This window comes from Heloderma suspectum, chromosome 4, assembly GCF_057233095.1.
Source record: "Heloderma suspectum isolate Gila_16-S chromosome 4, 16-S_ref, whole genome shotgun sequence".
NCBI classification, from domain to species: Eukaryota; Metazoa; Chordata; class Lepidosauria; order Squamata; family Helodermatidae; genus Heloderma; species Heloderma suspectum.
Window position 1 is genome coordinate 4,167,725 of NC_139461.1, and position 22,767 is coordinate 4,190,491.

The 22,767-nt window shown below is 50.8% G+C and overlaps 1 protein-coding gene across 17 annotated transcripts in view; it reads right to left on the reverse strand.

Annotated features, from left to right (window-relative positions):
• Positions 1-6,437: 6,437 nt before the first annotated feature.
• PLEC (plectin) overlaps positions 6,438-22,767 on the reverse strand; it is a 121,034-nt gene continuing 104,704 nt past the window's right edge. For 14 of the 17 annotated variants that reach the window (XM_084848468.1, XM_084848464.1, XM_084848466.1 and 11 more), the window contains 3 exons: positions 14,904-21,939; positions 14,081-14,221; positions 6,440-13,586 (listed from right to left, as the gene is read on the reverse strand). In XM_084848468.1, coding sequence (XP_084704594.1) covers positions 15,604-21,939 — 6,336 coding nt within the window. In that variant the 3' untranslated portion in view covers positions 6,440-13,586; positions 14,081-14,221; positions 14,904-15,603. Of the gene's footprint in view, positions 13,587-14,080; positions 14,222-14,903; positions 21,940-22,767 lie in introns of all 17 variants that reach the window. The other 3 variants (XM_084848461.1, XM_084848478.1, XM_084848462.1) reach the window with 3 other exon arrangements.

A 22,767-nucleotide genomic window follows, 5' to 3' on the forward strand; every position in this document is an offset into this window, starting at 1 on the left:
ATGCATGCACACATATATTTAAGATAATTTTAAACTGCCCTTTGTCAAAATATATCAGAGTGGTAAACCATAAATATAACAAAAATAACCATAAAATGCAATAAAAACAATAAAACAGCATTCCAAGATGCAACAGGACACCTTTTTGCTGGTGTATCGTCAGCCATCCTATTTGATATCATCACCCTGCAGCTAGCCTTGGAGTGAGAATGTCAGCCAATATCCCTAATGCTTCTTCACTCACTTGTTCCCCCATTCCCTTTACCATATTCCTGCAATGTTATGATCTTCAGATTCTCACAGCCTCTTTTAACTTCACAGCAGGATGGAAAAATTCTCCCCTTTATGCTGTTATCAAAGTCACAGGTGACTTGGCCCACATGGCATTGGGCAAATGCGTGCGTGCATGCGTGTGAAGAGGTGACACTAAATTCAACACTGCTCTCCCATCTAGCTTATCCAGAGGCATTCCCACCCCCTAGTTCTGTCCTCACAGCATCTCCACGTCACTTACGAGTATGCTTTGAAGCCTTGGTTAAAGTCCTCCTTTGATCACCACTTTAAAGTGTGTTAAGGGGTAAGCAGCCCCTGTTAGGTGATCTCCAGCATGGCTGTCTTGAGGCTAGTGAGGGCAGAACCTCCCCCACTGCACCCCTGGCCCTTCCTGGAAAGGGTGCTAGTTTGGGTGAGGGAGAGAGGAAATGGCAGGTCAGAAAAACCATGGGATTTGGGGTAGGGAAAGAGGCAGTTTCCAAACTTCCTCCACTGGGCTGAGTTACCCCTCAGCGGAATTTGAGCTTCCTCTTTTGCAGCACCCTGCTAAACAGCCACAGTTCATGAGCAGAATTCCCCCGCAGGATTCCTCAGGGATCCTGAGGAACAGCTCTTGGATGGCACCGTATCTCTCACACCATCCCAAGGGGCTGCCTGGGTTACTCGGGCAGTCAGGCAACGCTGGCTTCTGCCCCCATGCTTCCGAGGACGAAAGCGTGGTGGAGGCACCGCCTGGGCCCACTCTTGCCGCGCCTGCTTAAGTGTGGAGGCAGCAGTCATCCTGCCAGGTTAGGGAGTGCCGTGATGCAGCCAGAGGGGCTGCCCTTAGCCCAGGCCCACTGGGGCAGAATGAGGCCGTGTGAATAGTCTAGTGCAGCGTGTGTGTGCGAGCTTGGACCCTGAGCACTTTTAATTGCTGCCCAGCCAGCCTGGGGGAAATGCAGGAGCACCGAAAGCCCCAGGCACCGGGGGCTTAGTGGCGTAGGCCACCTTCACCTAGGCCTCAGAAAATGTTTGCTCAGCTCTGAGAAAACACGGACGGTGGCAGCAGGTGGGCGTGGGGAGGAGGGTGCCGGTTTGAGGAGACAGAGGTGGGAGAAAAAGGCAACTCTGGCTCAAGGGGCTTCACCACATGAGGAGTAGGAAAAAATGGCTGCCGAGGCAGGCAGGCATTGTGTCAGGGCCTCATGTCTAGGACAACAGTGGTTCAGCGGAGGGTGGGAAGAGATGAGAGGATCCATTTGAGGGAGCGTGAAGTAAATTAGCTCAACCCTGAAGGCTTCGAAGTGGAGAGGAAACTGAGGAGGGTTATAGCTGCAGCAGGCTTGAAAGAAGACCTACCTACCAAGGGGGAATATGTGACGTGGCAAGGAAGACAACACCCTGGGGTGCAGACTTCTGTAAACTGCCCAGAGAGCTTTGGCTATGGGGCCGTATAGAAATGTTTAATAACAACAACAACAACAACAGAGTGCTTTTCCTTCAGCATTGTATCTACCACATTTATAACCCCATCTCCCTCCAAGAAGCCCAGGGCAGTGTACAGACCCGCTTTCCTCCACAGGACCCCTGCAAGGCAGGGCTAGGCCTAGATACTGCAGGAAAGGGTTAGCCCCAGCACCAACTCTTCCTAACATTCAGAAGCTAGGCACTGAATAACAATTTGGACCTGCAGGGTCTGTGGAGACAGCCGTTTTCCTCAAAAGGACAGCCACAGGGAGGTTCAGACTTTAGAGGAGAAACACACGCAGCATAAGAGGAGCTGTGCTGGATCAGACCAAAGCCCCCTTAGCCCTGCTTTCTGTTCCCACAGGGGCCAACCAGATGCCCTGCTGGGAAGCCTGCAAGCGGGACAGGAGCCCCCCCCCCCATGTCCCCCAGCAACTGGCATTCAGAGGGCTCCTGCCTCAGATACTGGAGGGAGCATGGAGCCATCAGCCAATTCCAGTTCAACTCTGCGCGTGTGAAGAAGCCCTTCCTTCTATCTGTCCCGAATCTCATAGAATCATAGAATCATAGAATAGTAGGGTTGGAAGGGGCCTACAAGGCCATCGAGCCCAACCCCCTGCTCAGTGCAGGAATCCAAGTCAGAGCATCCCTGACAAATGGCTGTCCAGCCTCGTCTTAAAGGCCTCCAGTGTGGGAGAGCCAACCACCTCCCCAGGTAATTGGTTCCATTGCCGTATTGCTCTGACACTCAGGAAGTTTTTCCTGATGTTCAGCCGGAATCTGGCTTCCTGTAACTTGAGCCCATTATTCCGTGTCCTGCACTCTGGGATGATCAAGAAGAGATCCTGGCCTTCTTCTCTGTGACAACCTTTCAAGTACTTGAAGAGTGCTATCATATCTCCCCTCAGTCTTCTCTTCTCAAGGCTAAACATGCCCAGTTCTTTCAGTCTCTCTTCATAGGGCTTTGTTTCCAGTCCCCTGATCATCTTTGTTGCCCTCCTCTGAACCCTCTCCAGCTTGTCTGCATCCTTCTTAAAGTGTGGTGCCCAGAACTGGACACAGTACTCCAGATGAGGCCTAACCAGTGCTGAGTAGAGGGGAACTAGTACTTCCCGGGATTTGGAAGCGATGCTTCTATTAATGCAGCCCACCAGTCAGCTTCAGGGGAGGACCCCACTGGGCTCCAGTGTTCTGAGAGGGGGAGAAAAAGGTCTCCCTCTCCACGTTCTCCACATCGTGCATAGTTCTGTACACCTCCATCATGTCTCCCCTGAATTTTGTTTTCTGAATTAAAAAGCCCCAAATGTAACTTTTCCTCATAGGAGTGTTGCTCCAGCCCCTTGATCATTTTGCTTCCACGAAGAGGGAAAATTGTTCGATCCTTGGTCCTTCAGGAACTGTGTGGAACAAAAATGACTGGGGTGGGTGGCAGAAAAGAGGGGTAATGATAAAGCTGGCTGAACATCAGGCTACTTTAAAAAATAAAAGGGGGGGAGATTATGTTTGGGAAAAGGAGCACGCACTGTTTTCTATGCAAGTGTGATTCTCTGGAATAAGAGTCTGCCCTTAAATTGGAGGACACCTGAGAAGTTGGGAAAGAGCTGGGGGGGGGGGCGGCCATTGGTCTCCTGTAGAGAATAACCCCCTACCCCTGCTTATTCTGCAGCAGACTGGCAGCAGGGCATCTTCAGACTGGAAGCGATGGCCTTGTAGGCCCCTTCCAACCCTACTATTCTATGATTCATGCTCCACCTCGGCACAATTTAGGGAGGAGGACACTCCACAGGCAGGTCCCTGGGAGGGCCTGGCCCACATCGCTTCTCCTCCTGCCCCCAGCAGGAGCCCCAACAGAGCCTTTCTGAATGGCAGCAGATTAATGCAGTTTTTGCTTAGTTCCACGCGTAACTTATGCAAAGCTCTTTATTTCTTAAATGGTGAACTGAAACGAAACTCCTTTCCCAAAATGGCTGAATTTCTTCCTTCTTGTGAAGAAAGCAGAAAATGGAACACTGAGGTGACAAAATGCATTGCACCTTTTAATGTTGGCTAGGAGATGTGCGCCCTGGGCTCAGGAGTTGCTAAATAAAGCAGAGGGTGCTGCAAGTGAACTGGAGCTGGGGGCAGAGGTCACTTGCTCTTTGGCCCTTGGAATTCGGTGTTCTCCGGCAAGGTAACAACAGGGCCTGCGTCGCTGCAGACTTGGGACTCGCCTGGTACACGGGGCCCCCTTCTAAGAGCTGAAGGCCGATGTCCCCTTTCCTCCCACCATTCCTCGCCTCTTAAAAGTGAGTGTGGCGCCAGAACCCACCCGTTGAAGAACAGTGATGGCAGGCTGATGGGCCTTCTCTAACGGAAATGTTCGTGCAAGCCTTGAGCACACCACCCACCCTGAGGTGTAGGCAAACTTCCAGGAGGCCCAAGTCCCAGACTGGACGCCAGCCTGTGCCCAGGGGCTGCCAGCTGTACTGAGGGCATCCCAACGGATTCCTCTGTCCGTCGAATAGGCTAGGTGGAGCGTCACAGCAGCGGCATCAGTTCATTTGCCTGAGGGAAGGACAAAGGTGGCCTTCTCTGGGGAAATGAGCTGTGCAATCAGCAGGCGCTTGGGCTGCTGCCCCCTGCCTAGGTCCCAGCTCAAGAGAGGCTGGATACGCACAGGGACGGAGACCAAAGCAAGGAGAGACACAATGGGGAACAGGGCTCAGGCAGGCCTGCTGATTCCAGGAGTTGCAACTACAGAAAAGTTCACAGAATTCTTACAAGTAACCCAAAACCATCCCGGGTTCTCAGAATGTCACTGAATCCAAACAGCTGCTACCAGCTGGAAATAATTCCCCTTCTGAATTAGAGGTATGTGTGTGTGTGTGAGTGTGTGTGTGTGTTTTGCAAGGCGGGAATTGCAGGATTTCAGCATTTTTAATGCAGGGATGCTTGATACATATTCATGTGCTTGTCCTGATACCAGAGGATGGGTCCCAGCTCTCCAGGACATGGTTAACTAGAGGCGCTGGGAAAATGGCAGTTGCATTGCTTCAGGCTTGTGTGCTACAGACACAGTCGGGGCCTCTGGCAAATGGGCCTTGGCCATGAAACTGGGGAGAGGGAACGTGCAGGGTACCGCAAGGCTCAGTCCTGGGCCCAGTGCTCTTCAACATTTGTATTAATGACTTGGAGGAGGAGGTGCAGGGAATGCTGATCAGATTTGCAGATGACGCAATATTGGGCGGGATAGCTAATACCTTGGAAGACAGAAACAACGTTCAAAGTGACCTCGATAGACTGGAGCGCTGGGCTGAAAACAACAGAATGACAGTTCATGGGGATGAATGCCAAGTTCTGCACCTAGGAAGAAGAAACCCCATGCACAATTACAAGATGGGGGATACTTGGCTCAACAACACTACAAGCGAGAAGGATCTTGGAATTGTTGTAGATCACATGCTGAATATGAACCAACCATGTGATGTGGCTGCAAAAAAGGCAAATGCTCTTTTGGGCTGCATTCATAGACGCATAGCTTCCAAATCCCGGGAAGTACTAGTTCCCCTCTACTCAGCACTGGTTAGGCCTCATCTGGAGTACTGTGTCCAGTTCTGGGCACCGCACTTTAAGAAGGATGCAGACAAACTGGAGAGGGTTCAGAGGAGGGCAACAAAGATGATCAGGGGACTGGAAACAAAGCCCTATGAAGAGAGACTGAAAGAACTGGGCATGTTTAGCCTTGAGAAGAGAAGACTGAGGGGAGAGAGGATAGCGCTCTTCAAGGACTTGAAAGGTTGTCCCACAGAGGAAGGCCAGGATCTCTTCTCGATCATCCCAGAGTGCAGAACACGGAATCATGGGCTCAAGTGACAGGAAGCCAGATTCCGGCTGAACATCAAGAAAAACTTCCTGACTGTTAGAGCAATACGAGAATGGAACCAATTCCCTAGGGAGGTGGTGGGCTCTCCCACACTGGAGGCATTCAAGACAAGGCTGGACAGACATCTGCTGGGGATGCTCTGACTTGGATTCCTGCATTGAACAGGGGTTTGGGCTCGATGGTCTTGTAGGCCCCTTCCAACCCTACTATTCTATGTGGGCCACAATTCATTTTCTTTATTTGCTCTACCCCAACTGTGGCACTACTCTGACAGGGAAAAGGTTTACTCCAACGCATAGGATATGAAGATGCATCATGCATAATGTGAAGGTAGGCTTGACTAGGCCTATTGAGTAGTTTGGTTCAATCACCCAACCAAGGTGCCTGGTGGGATTGAGACAGAGTGTGTGTGTGTGACCATGAGAAGGTAATTGTAACTTGCTCATTATAAGCAAGAAATTCCTATCCACCAAAGTAAGCTCATCCCTAAAGACAAGAAGGCCGCTGTGCTGATAAGACTGTTGCTCTCCCACAGCTGTGATGTGCTTTAATAAATTTCTGACTGTTCAACCTAACCTGCCTTGAATATTTCCTTAACAATTTGGTGCCGTGACTTGGATCCCAAATACTGAGGGGAACCGAACCAATTTGGACCACCATTCACTGAACAGCCCAGAAGCATGCACTAAGGCAAGAGACCTTTTGAAATCTCTAAATCTGGGACTCAGTGTGGGGCTGTCCATGGGACGATTCTGCCTTGGCTGATGAGATACCGCTTTTAAAGAGACAGTCAGTAATTTTGTAGATTCATAGAATAGTAGGGTTGGAAGGGGCCTATAAGTCCATCGAGTCCAACCCCCTGCTCAATGCAGGAGTCCAAGTCAAATTTACCAAGTGTAATTTAAGCACTTGGTAAGTTTTTTGGGGGTGGGAGGGGGGTTACAGAGGTCCATGGGATATGGCATCACGTGAATGAGAGTTGCCTTGTGTGAATTGAGGAAAAGAATTGAATGAGAGTTGCCTGGTATCATACCAAATGCCTGGTATGAATTGAGGTAAAAAAGACCAGGGCAAATTATAGTCTTTGGAACTTTGTGTGAGTTTTCCTCCTTCCCTCCATGGTATGAGCCATCAGGCAAGGCATGGACCTCCTGAGTAAATCATTCCCAAATGAATGGAGATTGCAGTGAGTGACCCTACCGTTCCTTCCCTCCCTGCCATGTTACGAGCTCCCTAGACCATGAGTGAGTGATGGTGCCTCCAATTGAGTGGGAGTGGGTCTCTGACTATACCTTGGAATTTGGCAGTGCCTTTTGTTTCTCGCAACCTGTGGAGACCTCCTGATGGTTTTCCTGTGTGCTTCTTTGTGAATTGGGGTCAGATTCTTCCAAAGAAATTCCACAGCCCCAAAAGGGATGCCTTCAATGTACATGTACAGGAATTAAGGACCTAAGACTTGCAAGTTTTGGAGAAATGGAACCTGACCAAAACAATTTCCCTTGGTTGGGACCTTTGATTTGGACAGAATTGTGCATTTAAAGGGAGCCTCGGAATCTCAGGGTCCAATGTGACACAGGGTCAATGGGAATGCATTCTTTGAATGGTATGTTGAGATGTCAAAAAAGGCACCTAAGTCCCGGGGAGTGAAGTCTTAAGAACTCCCAAGATAAACTGAAAGGCCAGGTCACATTTTGAAATATCAGAAAAGAGCCACAGAAATTTAGAGAAGAATTGCAAACAGTGTTCACTTGTTAAAATCCTAATTGGGCTAGCATGAACCAACTCATGTGAGTTATTTTGCCCCAAGATGTGCGCACTAGATTAAAGGAACAAGCAAATTGGCCAAGTCATCAGTGGTAAACAAAACAAAAGTGAGAGAACAGTAGACTATATCGATCGTTTAAAGACGTTTTTGAAAAAAACATTCTATTTATTTATTAATTAAATGTATTAATTAAATTTATTAATCGCCCATCTGGCCGGTCACCCAGCCACTCAATTCTAGCATTGTTGCCACTTTTTTGTAGCCAAGTTGAGCAGCAGAAAAATAAGTGTCCCCACCAGCCTGGCCAGCTGATGGAAACACTTCACACCTCCCAGCCGCTGCCCCTGCTCCTCCTCAGAACTTCTAAGACAGCTGAGAGGTTTGCAACTTCATCAACACCTGTTTCTATTGACCAGAGACCTTTTCTGTAAACGTGGTTGCACTATCTTTGTTCCTTGACAGAGTATATTCAGATATTCCTGAGCCACTTTCCTAGTCTTCTGAAGCTGAATCTGCTTCCACTGCTCCAAAACAACTTGGACTTCCTAATTATTCTGCCCTCTCTTGTTATGAGAAAAAAAAATATTGTGCTCTTAGTATGCTTACCTAAAAGCATAGAGATGAGAACTGATCAGTAACATATTACAGTACTTTCCTTGATTCTGCAGCCGCTGCCCTCCTTGTCCAAGCCTCTGACAATATTGTGTTAAGTTCTCCTTTAACTCTTTGTGTACCTCACTCAGCGGCAGCTCTTCTACTTAAAGCAAAGACTCAGCACCTCTCTCAATCACCCCTCTTCAGGTATGACATTTTGCTTCTCTCTAGCAGCCATATTACAGTGCAACGTTGTTCCGCTCTAAATCCTGCTTCTTTGCTGCCTGATACTTCTGAAAGTGTCCCTTATGATTGTTTAGAAGTGGTTGAGCACCTAGCAAAGCCACGTCCAGACTTGGACCAATGACTAAGATAGATTGTGTGTATTTTGTGGATGGGTCTTGTCAAAGAAATGCTGAAGAGATATGCTGTCTGTACTTCCCACACTGTAATAGAACAAAATATTTTGCCTAATTGTACTTCTGCTTAAGTAGCAGAACTTTTTGCCCTCTCTAGGGCCACTGCCTTATTCCTCTCAGCAATAAGCCAGTCTCCCATGGTAACTTTTGAATGTTGCACAATTCCAAAATCAGGGCCAAACGTTGAAAAAGAAAAGTGGGGACTAACTGGTTGTCCTCAGTACACTGACCATTTGTGGCGCTCCCCGGACGGCCGCCTGGTAGCAGCCAGGGTCCTTCTTCCCCACCTTGTAGTAGCAGATAAGAAGGGTAGAATCGATTGAGTAATTCCCCTAAGGGGTGAAGGTGCCACAATGACTTAGATCAAGCAAGTTGCATAAATGTGAATAATGTGTTTAATGTACTCAGTAACTTTGTTTTTGCTTTGGCTTTTAGAGAAAATGTCTTTATATCTGTATTTGTGCCTATTGTTCCTGCCATGTGGGAGTGTGAGCTTTTTACTCCTCTTAGCCATCAAATGCCTGTCCTTTGGGTCTGCTAGATAGATTGCCCTATATGCCACCTGAAACCTACAATAGCAGCAGCTTCTCCCGTGTAAAAATCAAGATGCAATGACTGTGTGTGACTGGGAATAGAGAGTGTTGGCCGAGGATCATCTGTATGGTCAGGTATTAGCTAATGTGTCTGAACATGTATTGTAGCTCAAGCTCAATCTTCTGTGTGTACCAGTAAGTGTTACTTCACAAAGAAGAAAATGCAAGCTAAACTGAATGTTTGTTGAAGATGCTGCATGTACTAGAATGATGCTGTCAAGATGAGCATGAGATTTTAAAGGGGTCTACGAAAGGGTAAACTTTTATTGAAAGTCACTGGCGAGATATATTTGTACACTGAAGTAACAGTGGATTGGAAATCCTATGTGTTGCACACTGTCCCACTGTTAAGTTGTTGTTGTTTTGCTTTGTATGTAGCCTAGCAAGCTTAATGATATGATTTGAATTGTTTAATAACAACTGCATATAGAATCTGTGAGAAATCAAGGGGAGTGTATTAGACTGAGTTTCAGAAGAATGGCAAGCAGTCAGGTGTGAATTTGCCCAGAATCATATGCAGCAGCAATACAGTAAGCAATAGCACAAGTACTCTGATTTACTAGGAAGTTGGCAGTTTTCATGATTTTAGAGTTTGTTCTCATAGCTGTATTCACATACAGTGAGAGCCACTCTTTTTGCTACCAACAGAAGCTAAAACAAGGCACTGTAATTGCTCTTCACACTGTGTGCCTTCTAACCGACAAGGGATGCTTCTTTCTGTACTGTGAGAAAACTGATTTTGCTGCCAAAAGAGAAAGGCCTTGGTGAAGGGGGGAGGGAGCAGTGTGTGTACTTTCTGACAGTTTTCTAACTTAGGGAGACTTGCTCTATAGAATCCTGAATGAATTGGCCCGTTACCTGTTCTCCTCTGAGAGAGGGAAAAGGTGCAGATAACCATCCCTGAAGTACGGCGCCCTGTCACTCCCCTGGAAACCAGAGTGACTGAACAGAGAGTTAAGAGATGTGTACGCTTTCTTTTAACATACAAATAGATTTCCAGATGAAGAAATGTTCTTTTAAATATGTATTAGTAGTTGTGTGTACAAAGCTCTGCAAATTCTTCAGCATTTCCAGTGCCCCTACCATCCCCAGCCAGCAGGGCTGGTAGGAAAAAAGAAAGAAAAAGGAATGGAGTCTTAAAGAACAACTTAGCCAAAATCTGTGCTGAAACTGGACTTAAATGGCCTGATGCTCTAACTTTGACCCTGCTGAGTGTGCATGCCACTTTGCACCGACAGTCTGGACTCAACTCCCCATGAGATCCTTATGGGAAGACCCATGAGACTCCTGTCTTCAGCACCTATTAAAGAACATCTAACTTGCATTTAAGTGATGAGACAGTGTTGAACGATTGCCAGGCATTAATGGTGTGTGTCAAGGCTTTTCATTCACAGGTAAAAAAGTGCTTCTAGACATTCCTACGACAGTGTCACAACCTGTAGCCTAGAGATTGGATCTACATCAAAGTCCATCCGAAGAAGTCTTCCCTTGGGCCTCAGGGGAAAAGATCCCATCAGGTGCTGTTGAGCACCCACACCGCCGTGAAGCTGCAGACAGCCTACCTGGATCCCCGCATCCCACTGCAAGAATGTGTTGCCCTGTGGAGATGACGGGCCCCAGAACCAGACAACGCTGGACATGCCCTAACACTGAGGTCAGCAGCCCTTTGAGTCATTTTGGGCCCAAAAGAGAAGAATATCTCTGGTTGCCATTGTGGTACTGGCTTGTTGCCCCTTTTCCTGCTATTGTGTGAGATCTTCTTAGACTTTTGGCACTTTGGTCTCCTCTGGATTACAAAATAGCCACCTCTAAAGGACCAGTAGCGAGCCAAGCGCTTGCTGGCGAGGGGAGCATAAGCCTGGCAGTCAGCCCAGCTCCTGTTAGTGAAGAAAGAGTTGTCTCGGCATCCACCAGAGGCACATTCTCACAATGTGGCCCACCTGCATCCTGCTCGACATCTTCAGCTGCATGAAAGCAGAGGACTCTCTCCTGAAAGTAGCGAACCAGATTCGAGTAGACTCGAATGTATCCGACTGCTACATCTGCAGCCATGTGCCAGTCCATGCCCATAGAGGCACACCAATGATCCAAATCCCACTAAATCAGGCTAAAATGATTAAACCCCATTACCTAGATCTACCAGAAACAGCCACCTAGCGAGATGTGCAATGTAATAAGCATGATTGGTGTTTGTAGTGTTTTGTTCCATGTGATCATTGCTTTGATGAAATGTTGAATCAAATTCCTTACTAAAACTACACATAAAGCTGAACTGCACCAGATGGTCAATAGAATGCAAAGAGAAAGGTGAAAATAAGAGATAAAAAGATTGAACAACTGATAACAATACAAGCATAGATAGCGAGCCTGAAAGGCTCAAAGGGGGGCTTGTGAAGGTAGGCCTGACTAGGCCTCTTGAGTAGTTTGGTTCAAGCAACCAACCAAGGTGCCTGATGGGATGGAGAGAGAGAGAGAGTGTGTGTGTGTGTGACCATGAGAAGGTAATTGTAACTTGCTCATTATAAGCAAGAAATTCCTATCCACCAAAGCAAGCTCATCCCTAAAGACAAGGAGGCTGCTGATAAGACTGTTACCGAGTTAAATTAGCTCTTGAGCATGCATAGTGTTTTTTCTTTGTTCTCCAACTTTCAGCCTGTATAAATGCATTCTGTTTCTTTTTATTTGGAGAGGCACAGGGTCGACTGTCTCTCCCTGAGCTGTGATGTGCTTTAATAAATTTCTGACTGTTCAACCTAACCCGCCTTGGATATTTCCTTAAGAGTAGTAACTCATGGAATTTATCAGAGCATCCTCTCCTCACCCCGCTCAGCCTACGTAGGGGTACAGTCATGCTAGTAATTACTCCTCTAATGCAGTAATTGTTGCAGGAGATGTCCTTACTTCAGGTCCATTCAGATATCCTGTGGTTAATTACTCACTGGAAGTTTTAAACCAGGGGTGGGGAACCTTCTCAGTCCATGGGCCACCTTCCTTCATGGGAAACCATCCAGGGGCCACATGCAGAGGGAGGGCAGGGCCAGCGCCACCCCTCTTTCTCTCACGCTCCCCCCTCCATTTATCCCTATAATTCTCTCTCTCTGTCGCCCAGGACACAGGTTCTCCAGCCCTGTTAAAACCACAGCAGAAATCCCCATGCTAGTTTAAAATGCTCCCTCTGCAACTCGGGGGAACACACCCACCGTGAGGCGCTGACACAGGGACGTTGTCTTCCTACCACTTTGCCTGTCACAATCGATGCTGTGGGCACGAAACCCAGTAAGACCGAGACGAGGCGCCTGTGGGGAAGCGCACCTTTGCTTGTCACATTCGATGCTCCTGAAGGGTTTGTTTAGAACAAATCACACACAGCCATTTAATAGAATCTCCTTTACTGCCCTCTCCTGGCGGAGAGGCCACGGTTCCATACGGCACGTTTTTACAAACACTTCGTGGTATTTACAAGTCGTGGTTTAGTGTTTTGCCTCCCAAAAAAACAAGAGATGATTCCAGGCAGTTTAGTCTGAAAACAACTCAGGCAGCCTCTACCTGCTGCCTCTTCTGTTTCTAAGCAGAAACAGGCAGAAGGAAGCCACGTAAGCTCCGGGCACCTGAGAGAACGGGAAGGACACACAGCAGGCTGTGCTGGTTCACACGGAGTATGAATACAGGCTTCCTTGAGTTAATACATCATGCGAAAGCAAAACAACAACAACTGGATAATGAGAGAATAAGATAACGACAAATGCCAGGGAGGAATGGGATGGCTAGATCCAAATGGAGCAAAGAAGAGGACGACAACGACGAAGGGGCTAGAGGAGAAAGGCCCTAAAATGCCAGGAAGGAGTTCGGAGCAGGGGAAAGGTTGCTGCAGGGGCATCTTTGCTTACACAGGGTGGAAGAGGGAGAAGGAGACAGGAAGGACACACCAGTGCACAGAGCATAAGGACCCCACAGAAGTTGGCCCAAGGGTCCTCTGAAAGGTCCCTGCTCAGCACAGTCCCACCTCAAGGGTAACACAGGCCTTTTGCTGCCTTCACGTCTCTTATTGCTTCAAAAGGAGAGGGAAGCACCTGCACCCCTGAGACAGAGGAAGATGTGGTCTGGTGCCTACGTAGGGAGGAGAGGCCGGACTCAAGAGCAACGCCTGAGCTTTGGCATGCAGGCTGCAACACAGCCGGGCCTCCAGCATTTCCAGTGGGGCCTTCAGTGCCTGCTCCCCTGTCTGAAACATCCCAACGACAACATCTGGAAATGTCTGGGATGCTGCACTTTTCCACAGCAGTCCTCCTGGGATAGAGTGGCTTTCAAGGAGTTGCTGTGAGGATTCAGCCTCCAAAGGACAGAGGATTAGCTAACTGGCGCTGAGCAGGGGACACCTCCAAGGGCTCCAAGCGGCTGATCACTGGCCACCTGGGAGGGGACGGCCAGTGCTGCCACCACACAGCCTCCCGCCCCAGCATCACTGGCCCAGCCCAAACTGCTTGCCACGGCAACTGCTAAATGCTCCATGGTGGTTGCAAAGGGAGGGGGAAGGGTCTGACTGGGTCCTCAGTGCTGTCCCACTTGCCCCCACACTGGGGCACGAGATCCACGGCAACTGGGAAGGAAGTTGAAATGGACATCCAGCAACGCTAAAACAAAGTGGAAAAAAAAACAGGATGGGATGAGACAGAAGAATTCACACATGAAATGATGCCATCAAATCAAGCCAATGATGCCACTGCCCAACTGGTTCCTCTGATGCCTGCCTGCCCCCACCCCGCCCAACAGACTCAGGGTCCTGGAACATTTCCTAGCAGGGAGGAAAGGGGACTGAAGCTGCAGGCCAAAGACCAGTGAAGGAGGCAGCACTGTGCGGTCACCAAGAAGTGCGAAGGTTCAAAAGGGCCACTTGCATTCGGAAAGTGGACTGGTCTTTCCCACAAAGAAGAGTGTAACACTGTCCTTGCTCTAAGATCAGAGGGAGCACTCTGTTGGCTGCACCACCCCCCCCCGATGTCCCCAGCCTCTCTCTGCAGCATCTGGAGAACCTCATCTCCAGCTCGCATTCTGGCACCACTTCAGCAATCAGAAGCAAACGAAGAAGCTAAAAGCCCAAGCAGGAGCTTAGAAGCCCTGGAGTTACCTTTGTGGGTGAGTGCAGATGAGGAGATGCTGCACCCAGGTCTCCTCTCGAACTGATCCAAGACTTGCTCACTTCAGAAAACCAGCTAAGGAGTTCTCCCAGTGACAAGGGGACTTCTTTGGTGGGACTAGGAAGAGATGTCTGAGAGAAAAAGCACACGTTATTACAAAGGAACACAAACCAGAGGGAAAGCAAAGGTGTGAGGGCAAGTCCAGGTTTAGACTGCAGTTGCTTCCACAAGACTGCCTCAGTGTGCAAGGTGCCCTCAGATGTGGCACCTGACAGAAACCACACAGCCTGGGCAGTAACACCATCAGCAAGCATCCCCGCCCAAAGGAGAGAGGCCCACGTATATCCCAGACTTCTTGTGTTCTTAAGCCAGGGGCCTGTGAACAAAACTCTCTTTGCTGTGACATTGAGAGACAGAACCTCGTTTGAACATTTGCCTGCCAGTGCTTCATCGTGACACCCTACAATGCCAACCTCGCACAGGGCACTTCCCAGATACACATAAAGGGACAGACAGACAGACTTGCAGAGAGCACTGCCAGCTAACAGAAGCCCACAGCAATGTAAAGCTTCCCAGAGAGCTGAGCAAGAAAAGCAGAGCACCATGGGAAGTGAAGGAAGGCAGGTGCAGGTTGGAGGAATCAGCCGAGCCCAGTGCAATGGGAGTGACTGGGGTGGGGGTGGGGGGAGCCGTAGCAGGAAGGCATGGAGAGAGGCAGGCAGAAAGGCAGGCAGGCAGGCAGGCAGGCAGGTGGCCCATCCACGCGGCAGCGGCTTCCAGGTCAGCAGGAAGGCAGCCCCATTGTGCACTTACGGTCTGAGCGCAGCCGCTCCACGCGGTTGAGGGGAGGCTGGCCAAGAAGCAGCCGTGGGGCAGAGAGCAGTTTTCCCGGGTCATCCTGCTGAGGGCCAGTGAGAAAAAGTGGTCCAGGCAACCGTGCGGGAAGCTCGCCGGCTGCCGCGAAGGGGGCCGGGGGCGTCGTGGAGCACAGGCCCGTCTGCCGGGGGATCTTCCTCCCCTCCCTCCCTCACTGGAAGCGGAGAGGATGGTTTGCACAGGCGGGACGACTAGAGGCTTGGCACACCGGCCATCTCCTGGGGGGCGGAGCTGGCAGAGCTCACAGAGAAGAGTGGCTAGCTGGGCGGGAGAAGGAAGGACAAGAGCGTGCAAGGTCTGCCTGAGGGTGGCGTCGGCACGTCGCCGCTGGAGTTATTCTACTCTGCAGATGGTACAGACGAAACAGGCTCCTGGGATGGGTAAACGGAGGGGGGAAGTGGATGCATGCGCGCGCTCTCAATATACAAATACTGTCAGAGAATCATATATATTAATATATTAGTCTAGTCTTTTTGGTTAAACTTTAGGCACTGCTTTGGAAGGAAACTGTGTTTTAAACTTTAGAAAATAATAACAAGAATAATAGTAATGATAGGATTAGCCAGTAGCTTTACCACATGCAGAGCAGCATAAATGCAAAGGTTATCTCAGGCGTATGGAGGCGGGGTGGGGGGGCTTATGCCACAGACAGCTGTTTCCCATGCAGTTCAAGGAACTGCCAGCTTTCTTCCTGCGCGCAGGTCCCATTTGGATGGGTCAAGGCGCAACTGAGGTCGCCTGCATCTGTGTTGCTGTTTGGACCAGATGTATATCTGCGGCCATAATTTGAAGAGCTGTAGGAAGAGGAAGAGAAGGACATGGAGAAGCCAGACCCTGTCGCGTCAAAGCTCCCTCGTCTTGAGCCTGGTCGAGAGCCTGTTCGTGAGCCGGATCGAGAGCCGGAGGTGGAGCCGGAGCCGCTGACGTTGTATGGGCTGTAATAGCCTTTGCTGGACTGAGAGGAAGCTTCCAAGAGGCGCAGGCCAGTCCCCTCCTCGGTCATACTCCTGTCCATAGCATCCTTGTAGGAGATCTTGAGCTTGGTTTTGGGGCAGGTCAAGTACTTGGAATAGGTGTTGACATCCCGGAGCTTCTGTGCTGTACGTGCATCAATGGTGCCCTTCTGCAAGGCCTCATCTAGCAAGACCCGGCCGGTCACATCTGGCTCGATCAGCCCACCTGTCAGGTACTGCACTTCCAGGAAACGCTGGCCCGCCTCATAGTACAGCCAGCCCTTCTTTAAGGCCTGTGCAGCAGACATCTTGGTCTTGGTTCTAGGATCCTCAAAGCCATGGAAAGCCTTCTGGGCAAGGTTGATCCTATCCACCATGATTTTGTCAACCAGACCCTTGTTAACAGCATCAGCAACTGAGAACTTCTCCCCAGAACTTGGGTCAATGATGCCACCAGTGCAAGCCTGAGCCTCCAGCAGCCTCTGGCCAGTAATGTTGTCTACTAGGTTGCGATGCATGGCCTCTGTAATGGACACTTTTTCTAGGGTATCTGTGTCCAGGATGCCAGCCACTGGACCAGTCTCTTCAGTAGGGTCGCTCCAAGAGGTCAACTGAGCTCTTGCATGGGCTGGACTTACAGGATAGGAAGAAGAGGAGCCAACAGAGGAAGACCTGGATCGGAATCCACTCACATTGCCAGACAGCATATCTGCAAACTCTGTAATGGACAAGGTGCCTGAGCGGTACTGGTCCAGGGCAGACTGGTCTATCAGCCCCTTTGCAATGGCATCATCAATATCATACTGTCGCCCTGACCGCCGGTCAATTATCATGGACTTGACTACTCCATCTGAGGAGGAGATGGTGATCTCTTCCCATTCACACTCCTGCTCAGAGAGCTCCAGGTAGGTCTGGTGGTCAATGAGGCCTTTGCGGTAGGCTTCGTACACAGACATCTCTTTCCCAGTCTCTGGATCAACAATCACCACCCTGCGCTTGCGGACAGAGGACTTGGAGGAGGTCTTCCTCTCCCGCTTCCTCTCCTTCAGCGGCAGGAGGCAAAGGCTCGTCTCTGGGTCGGTGATGCACCTCTCCATCAGCTGCAGATAAGTCAGGTTCTCCTCTGTGTTTGGGTCAAAAAACCCCTTGGTGTCGTCGCTAGGGTCCAGTAGTATCTCATTCATTTCCTCATCAAACAGGCCTCTCTTGTATGCCATTTCGACGGGCAGGCGATGGCTCTCCTCTGGGTCAATAATGCCTCCTGTGGCAATCTGGGCTTCCAGCAAACGGATCCCATGATCTTTCAGGATCAGTCCTTTCTTCATGGCTTGGAAGAGGGAGATCAGCTTGCCCGAGTAGGGGTCCTTGTAACCTGTCACTGCCCTCTCAGCTGAGAGCAGCTTGTCCTTGAACTCTGGGCCTACGATGCCCATGCGCACGGCCTCCTCCACAGTCAACTTGAGGCCCTTGATGGGGTCAATGACATACCCAGTGGCTGCCTGGGCTTCCAGCAGCTCAAAGGCTGTGCCAGGGCGGATGATGCCCTTCTTCATGGCCTGGTACACAGACAGCCTCTCCTTGCTAGAGTCCACATACACACCAGCAATGCAGCTGGTGCCCTCCAAGAATTTCTGCAAGTTCTTAGTGACTTCCTCAACAGAGGTTAAGCCCTCTTGGAGGCGCTGGGCAGTGGCTTCATCCATGACTTTAGACCGAACCAGCTCCTCAACTGTGATTTGCTTCCTCAGGCCTCTGAAGGTCAGCTTCCGAGTGTCACAGAGGGGTAGCAGGAGGCAGCCAGTGTTTTCATCCTTCTTGCATCGCTTGAGGATCTGTGCATAGCTGAGCTGCTCATCCGTGGAGGGGTCTACATAGCTGCGGACTTCACTGGGCTCAGACAGCCTGTCATATGTCTCCCTGTTGAAGTAGCCACGCTGATAGGCAATTTCTAAGGGCAGGTGGAAGCCCAGGTGTGGGTCTATTATGCCTCCCGTGGCCAATTGGGCATCTAGCAGTCTGAGGGCTTCTTCAGGGGGGATGAGATCCTTCTTCATGGCCTGGAAGAGAGAGATTTTCTGTTCGCTGTAAGGGTCACGGTAGCCAGTCACTGCTCTCTCGGCAGACAGGAGTCGGTCATGCATTTCTGGGCCCACAACCCCTTTCCTGACGGCCTCGTCTACAGTTAGCATCTCATTCTTGGTGGGGTCCACAATGAAGCCAGTGGCAGCTTGGGCTTCCAGCAAGGTCCGAGCCACTTCAGGACTGAGCAGCCCTTTTTTCAGGGACTGGTAGACACTGAGCTTCTGTTTGCTGGACGGAATGTAGATGCCAGCAACACAGCCGGCACCATAGAGGTACATCCAAACAGTCTCCACCTCTAGAAGCTCGCGGATGGTCTTGGTGCCCTGCTTCAGTGCATTGTATAACTCCAGGGAGATGATCCTGGCCTCATAGAGGTCGTCAGCAGTGATGCGCCGTCGGACATAGTCATAAGAGGTGAGGTCTCGCTGCCGGATGATCTCGGTTTTCTCTATGATCTCAATGATGATGATGATCATGCGCTCCTTCGTCACGCTGCCTGAGCGGAACTCCTCCATCAGCCTCTTGCGCTGCTCCTCGGGGATAAGGTCGGAGTGCATGATCTCCCACAGGGACATGGAGGAGCCAGCCATATCCCCTGCTGGAATGTCAATCTGGGTCTCTTCAAACACCTTCTTAGTCTCTGCCTCTGTATACACCTGGGTTGTCTCCACCACTGTGGGTCTCTCAGCCTGCTTCAAGGGCAGGAGATAGAGGCCAGTCTCAGGATCCTCAATACACCTCTCCTTCAGCTGCAAGTAGGTTAGATTCTCCTTGGTATTGGGGTCAGAGAAGCCCTTGCTGTCATCGGTGGGGTCTGAGAGGGTTCGGTTCATCTCTTCATCAAAGTAGCCACGCTTGTAAGCCACCTCCATGGGGAGACGGTGACTGTGTACAGGGTCAACGATGCCTCCTGTGGCAATCTGGGCCTCCAGCAGGCGGGTGGCATGCTCCTTGAGGATGAGGCCCTTCTTCATAGCCTCAAAGAGGGAGATGGCGTTCCCAGAGTAAGGGTCTTTGTACCCAGTGACGGCTTTCTCGGCAGACAGCAGCTTCTCATGCAGCTCTGGTCCCACAATGCCAGCTTTCACGGCTTCATTGACATACAGCTTCTGGTTCCTTACTGGGTCAACCAGGAACCCGGTGGCTGCCTGGGCCTCCAGGAGGACGGTGGCTGTGCTGGGCAGGAGTAGGTTCCGCCTCATGGCCTCATAGAAGTTCAGCTTCTCCTTGGTTTCTTCCACGTACACCCCAGCAATGCAGTCGCTCCCCTGCAGGAACCTCTTCACAGCACCCACTTCAGAGAGGTCTTTCACAGACTTCTTGCCATCCTTGAGTTGTTCGTACTGGGCCTTGCTAATGATCGTAGACTCCAGTAGCTCGCTGGCAGGCACAGGGGCTCGCAGGCCCCTGAAGGTCAGCTTCTCCTGCTTCTTGGTCTCTGTCTCTTCAATGATGGTGATGATTATTTTGATGACTCTCTCGATGGTGACCTTGCCAGACTTATACTGCCGGATTAGCTCTCGCCTCTGCTCTTCTGTCAAATATTCCGAGTGAATCAGCTCCCAGATTGTGACGGTCCTGCCCTTTAAGCTGCCAGCTGAGACTTCTACAGTTGCTTTGTCAAAGGATTCCTTGGCCTGGCTATCTGAGTAGATCTCCTCCTGTTGACGCTGGATGGCCTGGTCGGAGAGGGGGAGCAAGTGGAGGCCTGTCTGCTGGTCTACTTGGCATTTCCTCTGCAGCTGAGCATAGGTGAGCCTTTCTTGGGCATTGGGGTCATAGTACAGTTTGACATCATCCACTGGAACAGACAAGGCCTTGTTCATCTCTTCACTGAAGTAGCCCCGTTTGCAGGCAATGTCAAGTGGAAGACGGTAGCTGTGCACAGGGTCAATGATGCCCCCAGTGGCAAGCTGAGCGTCCAGCAGACGGATCCCGGTGTCCTTTGGGATGAGGCCTTTTTGTAGGGCTTGGGAGAGGGAGACCACCTGCCCTGTGTAGGGATCCCGGTAGCCAGTCACAGCCTTCTCTGCAGACAGCAGTTTCTCATGCAGCTCAGGTCCCACAACTCCAGCTCTGACAGCTTCATCCACAGGGAGCAGGTCATTCCTCAGTGGGTCAATGATGTATCCTGACCCGGCCTGGGCCTCCAGAAGGGCCAGGGCTACCTCTGGCTTCAGGAGGTTTTTCTGCCAGGCCTCACTGAGCGACACCTTCTGCCCAGTTGCCTCCACCAAGATGCCTGCGATGGCGCTGGTGCCTGTCAGGGACCTCTTGATGGGATCCATGTTGGCGATGTCCTTCACCGTCTTCTTCCCCTGCTGCAGCTGGCTGTAGAGGTCCTTGTCGATGACTGTGCTCTCCAGCAGTTCGGCAGCTGGAACAGGAGCGCGGAGCCCGTCAAAGCAGAGCTGGCTCTTCTTCTCGCTCTCCTCCACCACGGTGATTATGACTTTGATGATCTTCTCCACAGTAATCTTCCCTGTCTTGTACTGGCGCAGAAGGTCCCGCTTCTGCTCCTCAGTGAAGTACTCAGAGTTGATGATTTCCCAGATGGTCACAGTCTTCCCCTTAAATTTGCCAAAGGGAGCGGACACAGTGGCTTTCTTGAAGACGTCTTTGACCTCCTGATCAGTGTAGACCAGCTCCCTCCCCTTGGCTGCTTTGTCTGTCAGTGGCAGGAGGGAGAGGCCAGTCTCGGGGTCAGTCACACATCTCTCCATCAGCTGTAGGTATGTCAGGTTCTCCTGGGTAGTGGGGTCAAAGAAACCCTTGGTGTCATCAGTGGGGTCAGAGAGGATCTGCTGCATCTCTTTGTCGAAGTAGCCGCGCTTGAAGGCCGCTTCCACAGGCAGGCGGTGGCTGTTGACAGGATCAACGATGCCCCCTGTAGCTATCTGAGCCTCCAGGAGCCGAATGCCATGGTCTTTCACAATGAGGTCTTTGCTCATGGCTTGGAACAGGGAGATCTTCTCCCCAGTGTAGGGATCTTTATATCCAGTCACTGCCCGCTCAGCAGACAGCAATTTATTGTGCAGTTCAGGCCCCACCACTCCCTCTTTCACTGCCTCACTGACGGAGATCTTCTTGTTTCTCACGGGGTCGATGATGAAACCAGAGGCAGCCTGTGCCTCAAGCAGGATGAGTGCTGTGCCTGGGCTGAGCAGCTGCTGCTTCATTGCCTTGTAGATGCTCATTTTCTCATTGGCTGGCTTAATCAGCAGGCCGGCGATGCTGCTGGTGCCTTGCAGGTACCTCCTGATGTCTGCCCTCCGAGAGAGCTCCTGCACAGTCAGCACGCCCTTGGTCAGCTTCTCCCAGTGCTCTCGGCTCAAGACGCCAGCCTCTGCCAGCTTCTGGGCAGGCACTTTCTGCCGGATGCCATCAAATGCCAACTCTGGCTCGCCATTCTGAGAAATGCCATCCATCACGTCTTGGCCATTGGGCACAGCTTTCAATGGAGGCACTTGTGCGGCAGGGATGGCCTCCTCCTGGGGAAGGTCGTCGGTCTGGATCATGATTTCCCGGGTCTGAGCTAGGGCCGCCCTCTGCTCCTCTTGCAGTCGCTCCAGTTTCTCCCTGAGCTTCTGGTTTTCCTCTGCAAGCAGCTTCTCCTGCTGTTGCCGCTGCTTCTCCAGCCGCTGCAGCTCCTCCTGCTTATGACGGACGTTCTCCTCGGCTTCGGCCTGCTTCTTCCTGGCATCTTCCAGGATGCCCTGCAGCTGCTGCTTCTCCTGCTCCATCTGCTTCTGCTGATGTTCCTGCTCTGCCTTCAGGCCTTGTGCTTTCTTGACCTCATCCTGGAAAAGTTTCTCCAGCTTGGCCTTCTCCTCCTCCACAAACCTCTCCTTCTGCAGGAGGGTATCCTTCTCCGACAGGAACGTCTGCTGGAGCATCTGGGTCTCCTGACGTAACTGCTCCTTCTGAGCAGTCTGCATCTGGGTGAGGAAAACAAAAGGAACACCACTCAGCTTATGCAGAATGGAGGCGCAGGGAGGCTGAGGTGGGGTGGCTGAGCAATTCAGTTCATGGGGGAGATACAGCGAGTCCCATTAAAAGGTCAAGGGGTCATCCTGGCTGGCCATCACAAAAGGAAAGGAGCAGTTAGGGATTACTGCAAACTGCACATGAGTAAAATAAGCAGCGGTGGGGGGGACGCTCAGAGGGACTTCCGTTTGGCTCAATACAGAGTCATCACATCCCTCTTCGAAGAGTGAGGCCGGGTGCTGGAGTCAAGGGGCCCTCTCTGGATGGACTTGGTGAAGTCAGATTTCCAAGAGGAAAAGGGTACAAGAGCTGCATTCTCTTTTTCTTGAGCATCCCACCAATCCATGTGAGTTTGAGAGTTCGGAGAGTCAAACCCACCCCCCATTTGGCCAACAACTACCCCCCCCCCCCCGTTATTCATCTCTTTTCTAAACTACAGAGGTTCCACCCCCTGGACCAATCTGTACATGTAACAGACTGGACCATGTCAGACTGCAGGTGGAGGAACCACATCTTGGAGTGCTCCTCTATGTGAAGACTCCCTGAGAACAAAAACAAACTAGCAAGCAGGGAGAAAGGGTTGATCCCTGCCTGCTCCCTGCTGTGCTAGTGTTCTACTGGCAAGGAGATCTTTCACAGGGAGCATTCAAAACTGTGGTCTCACCTGCTGTCTGAAGAGGTACAGTCCACCCATTCACCTCATTAGCACTACCTTCTGCTGCAGGTGTAGACCCAGCCTTCTCAATGGCCTTCCTTCCCAAGAAAGCAGCTCCAGCCCC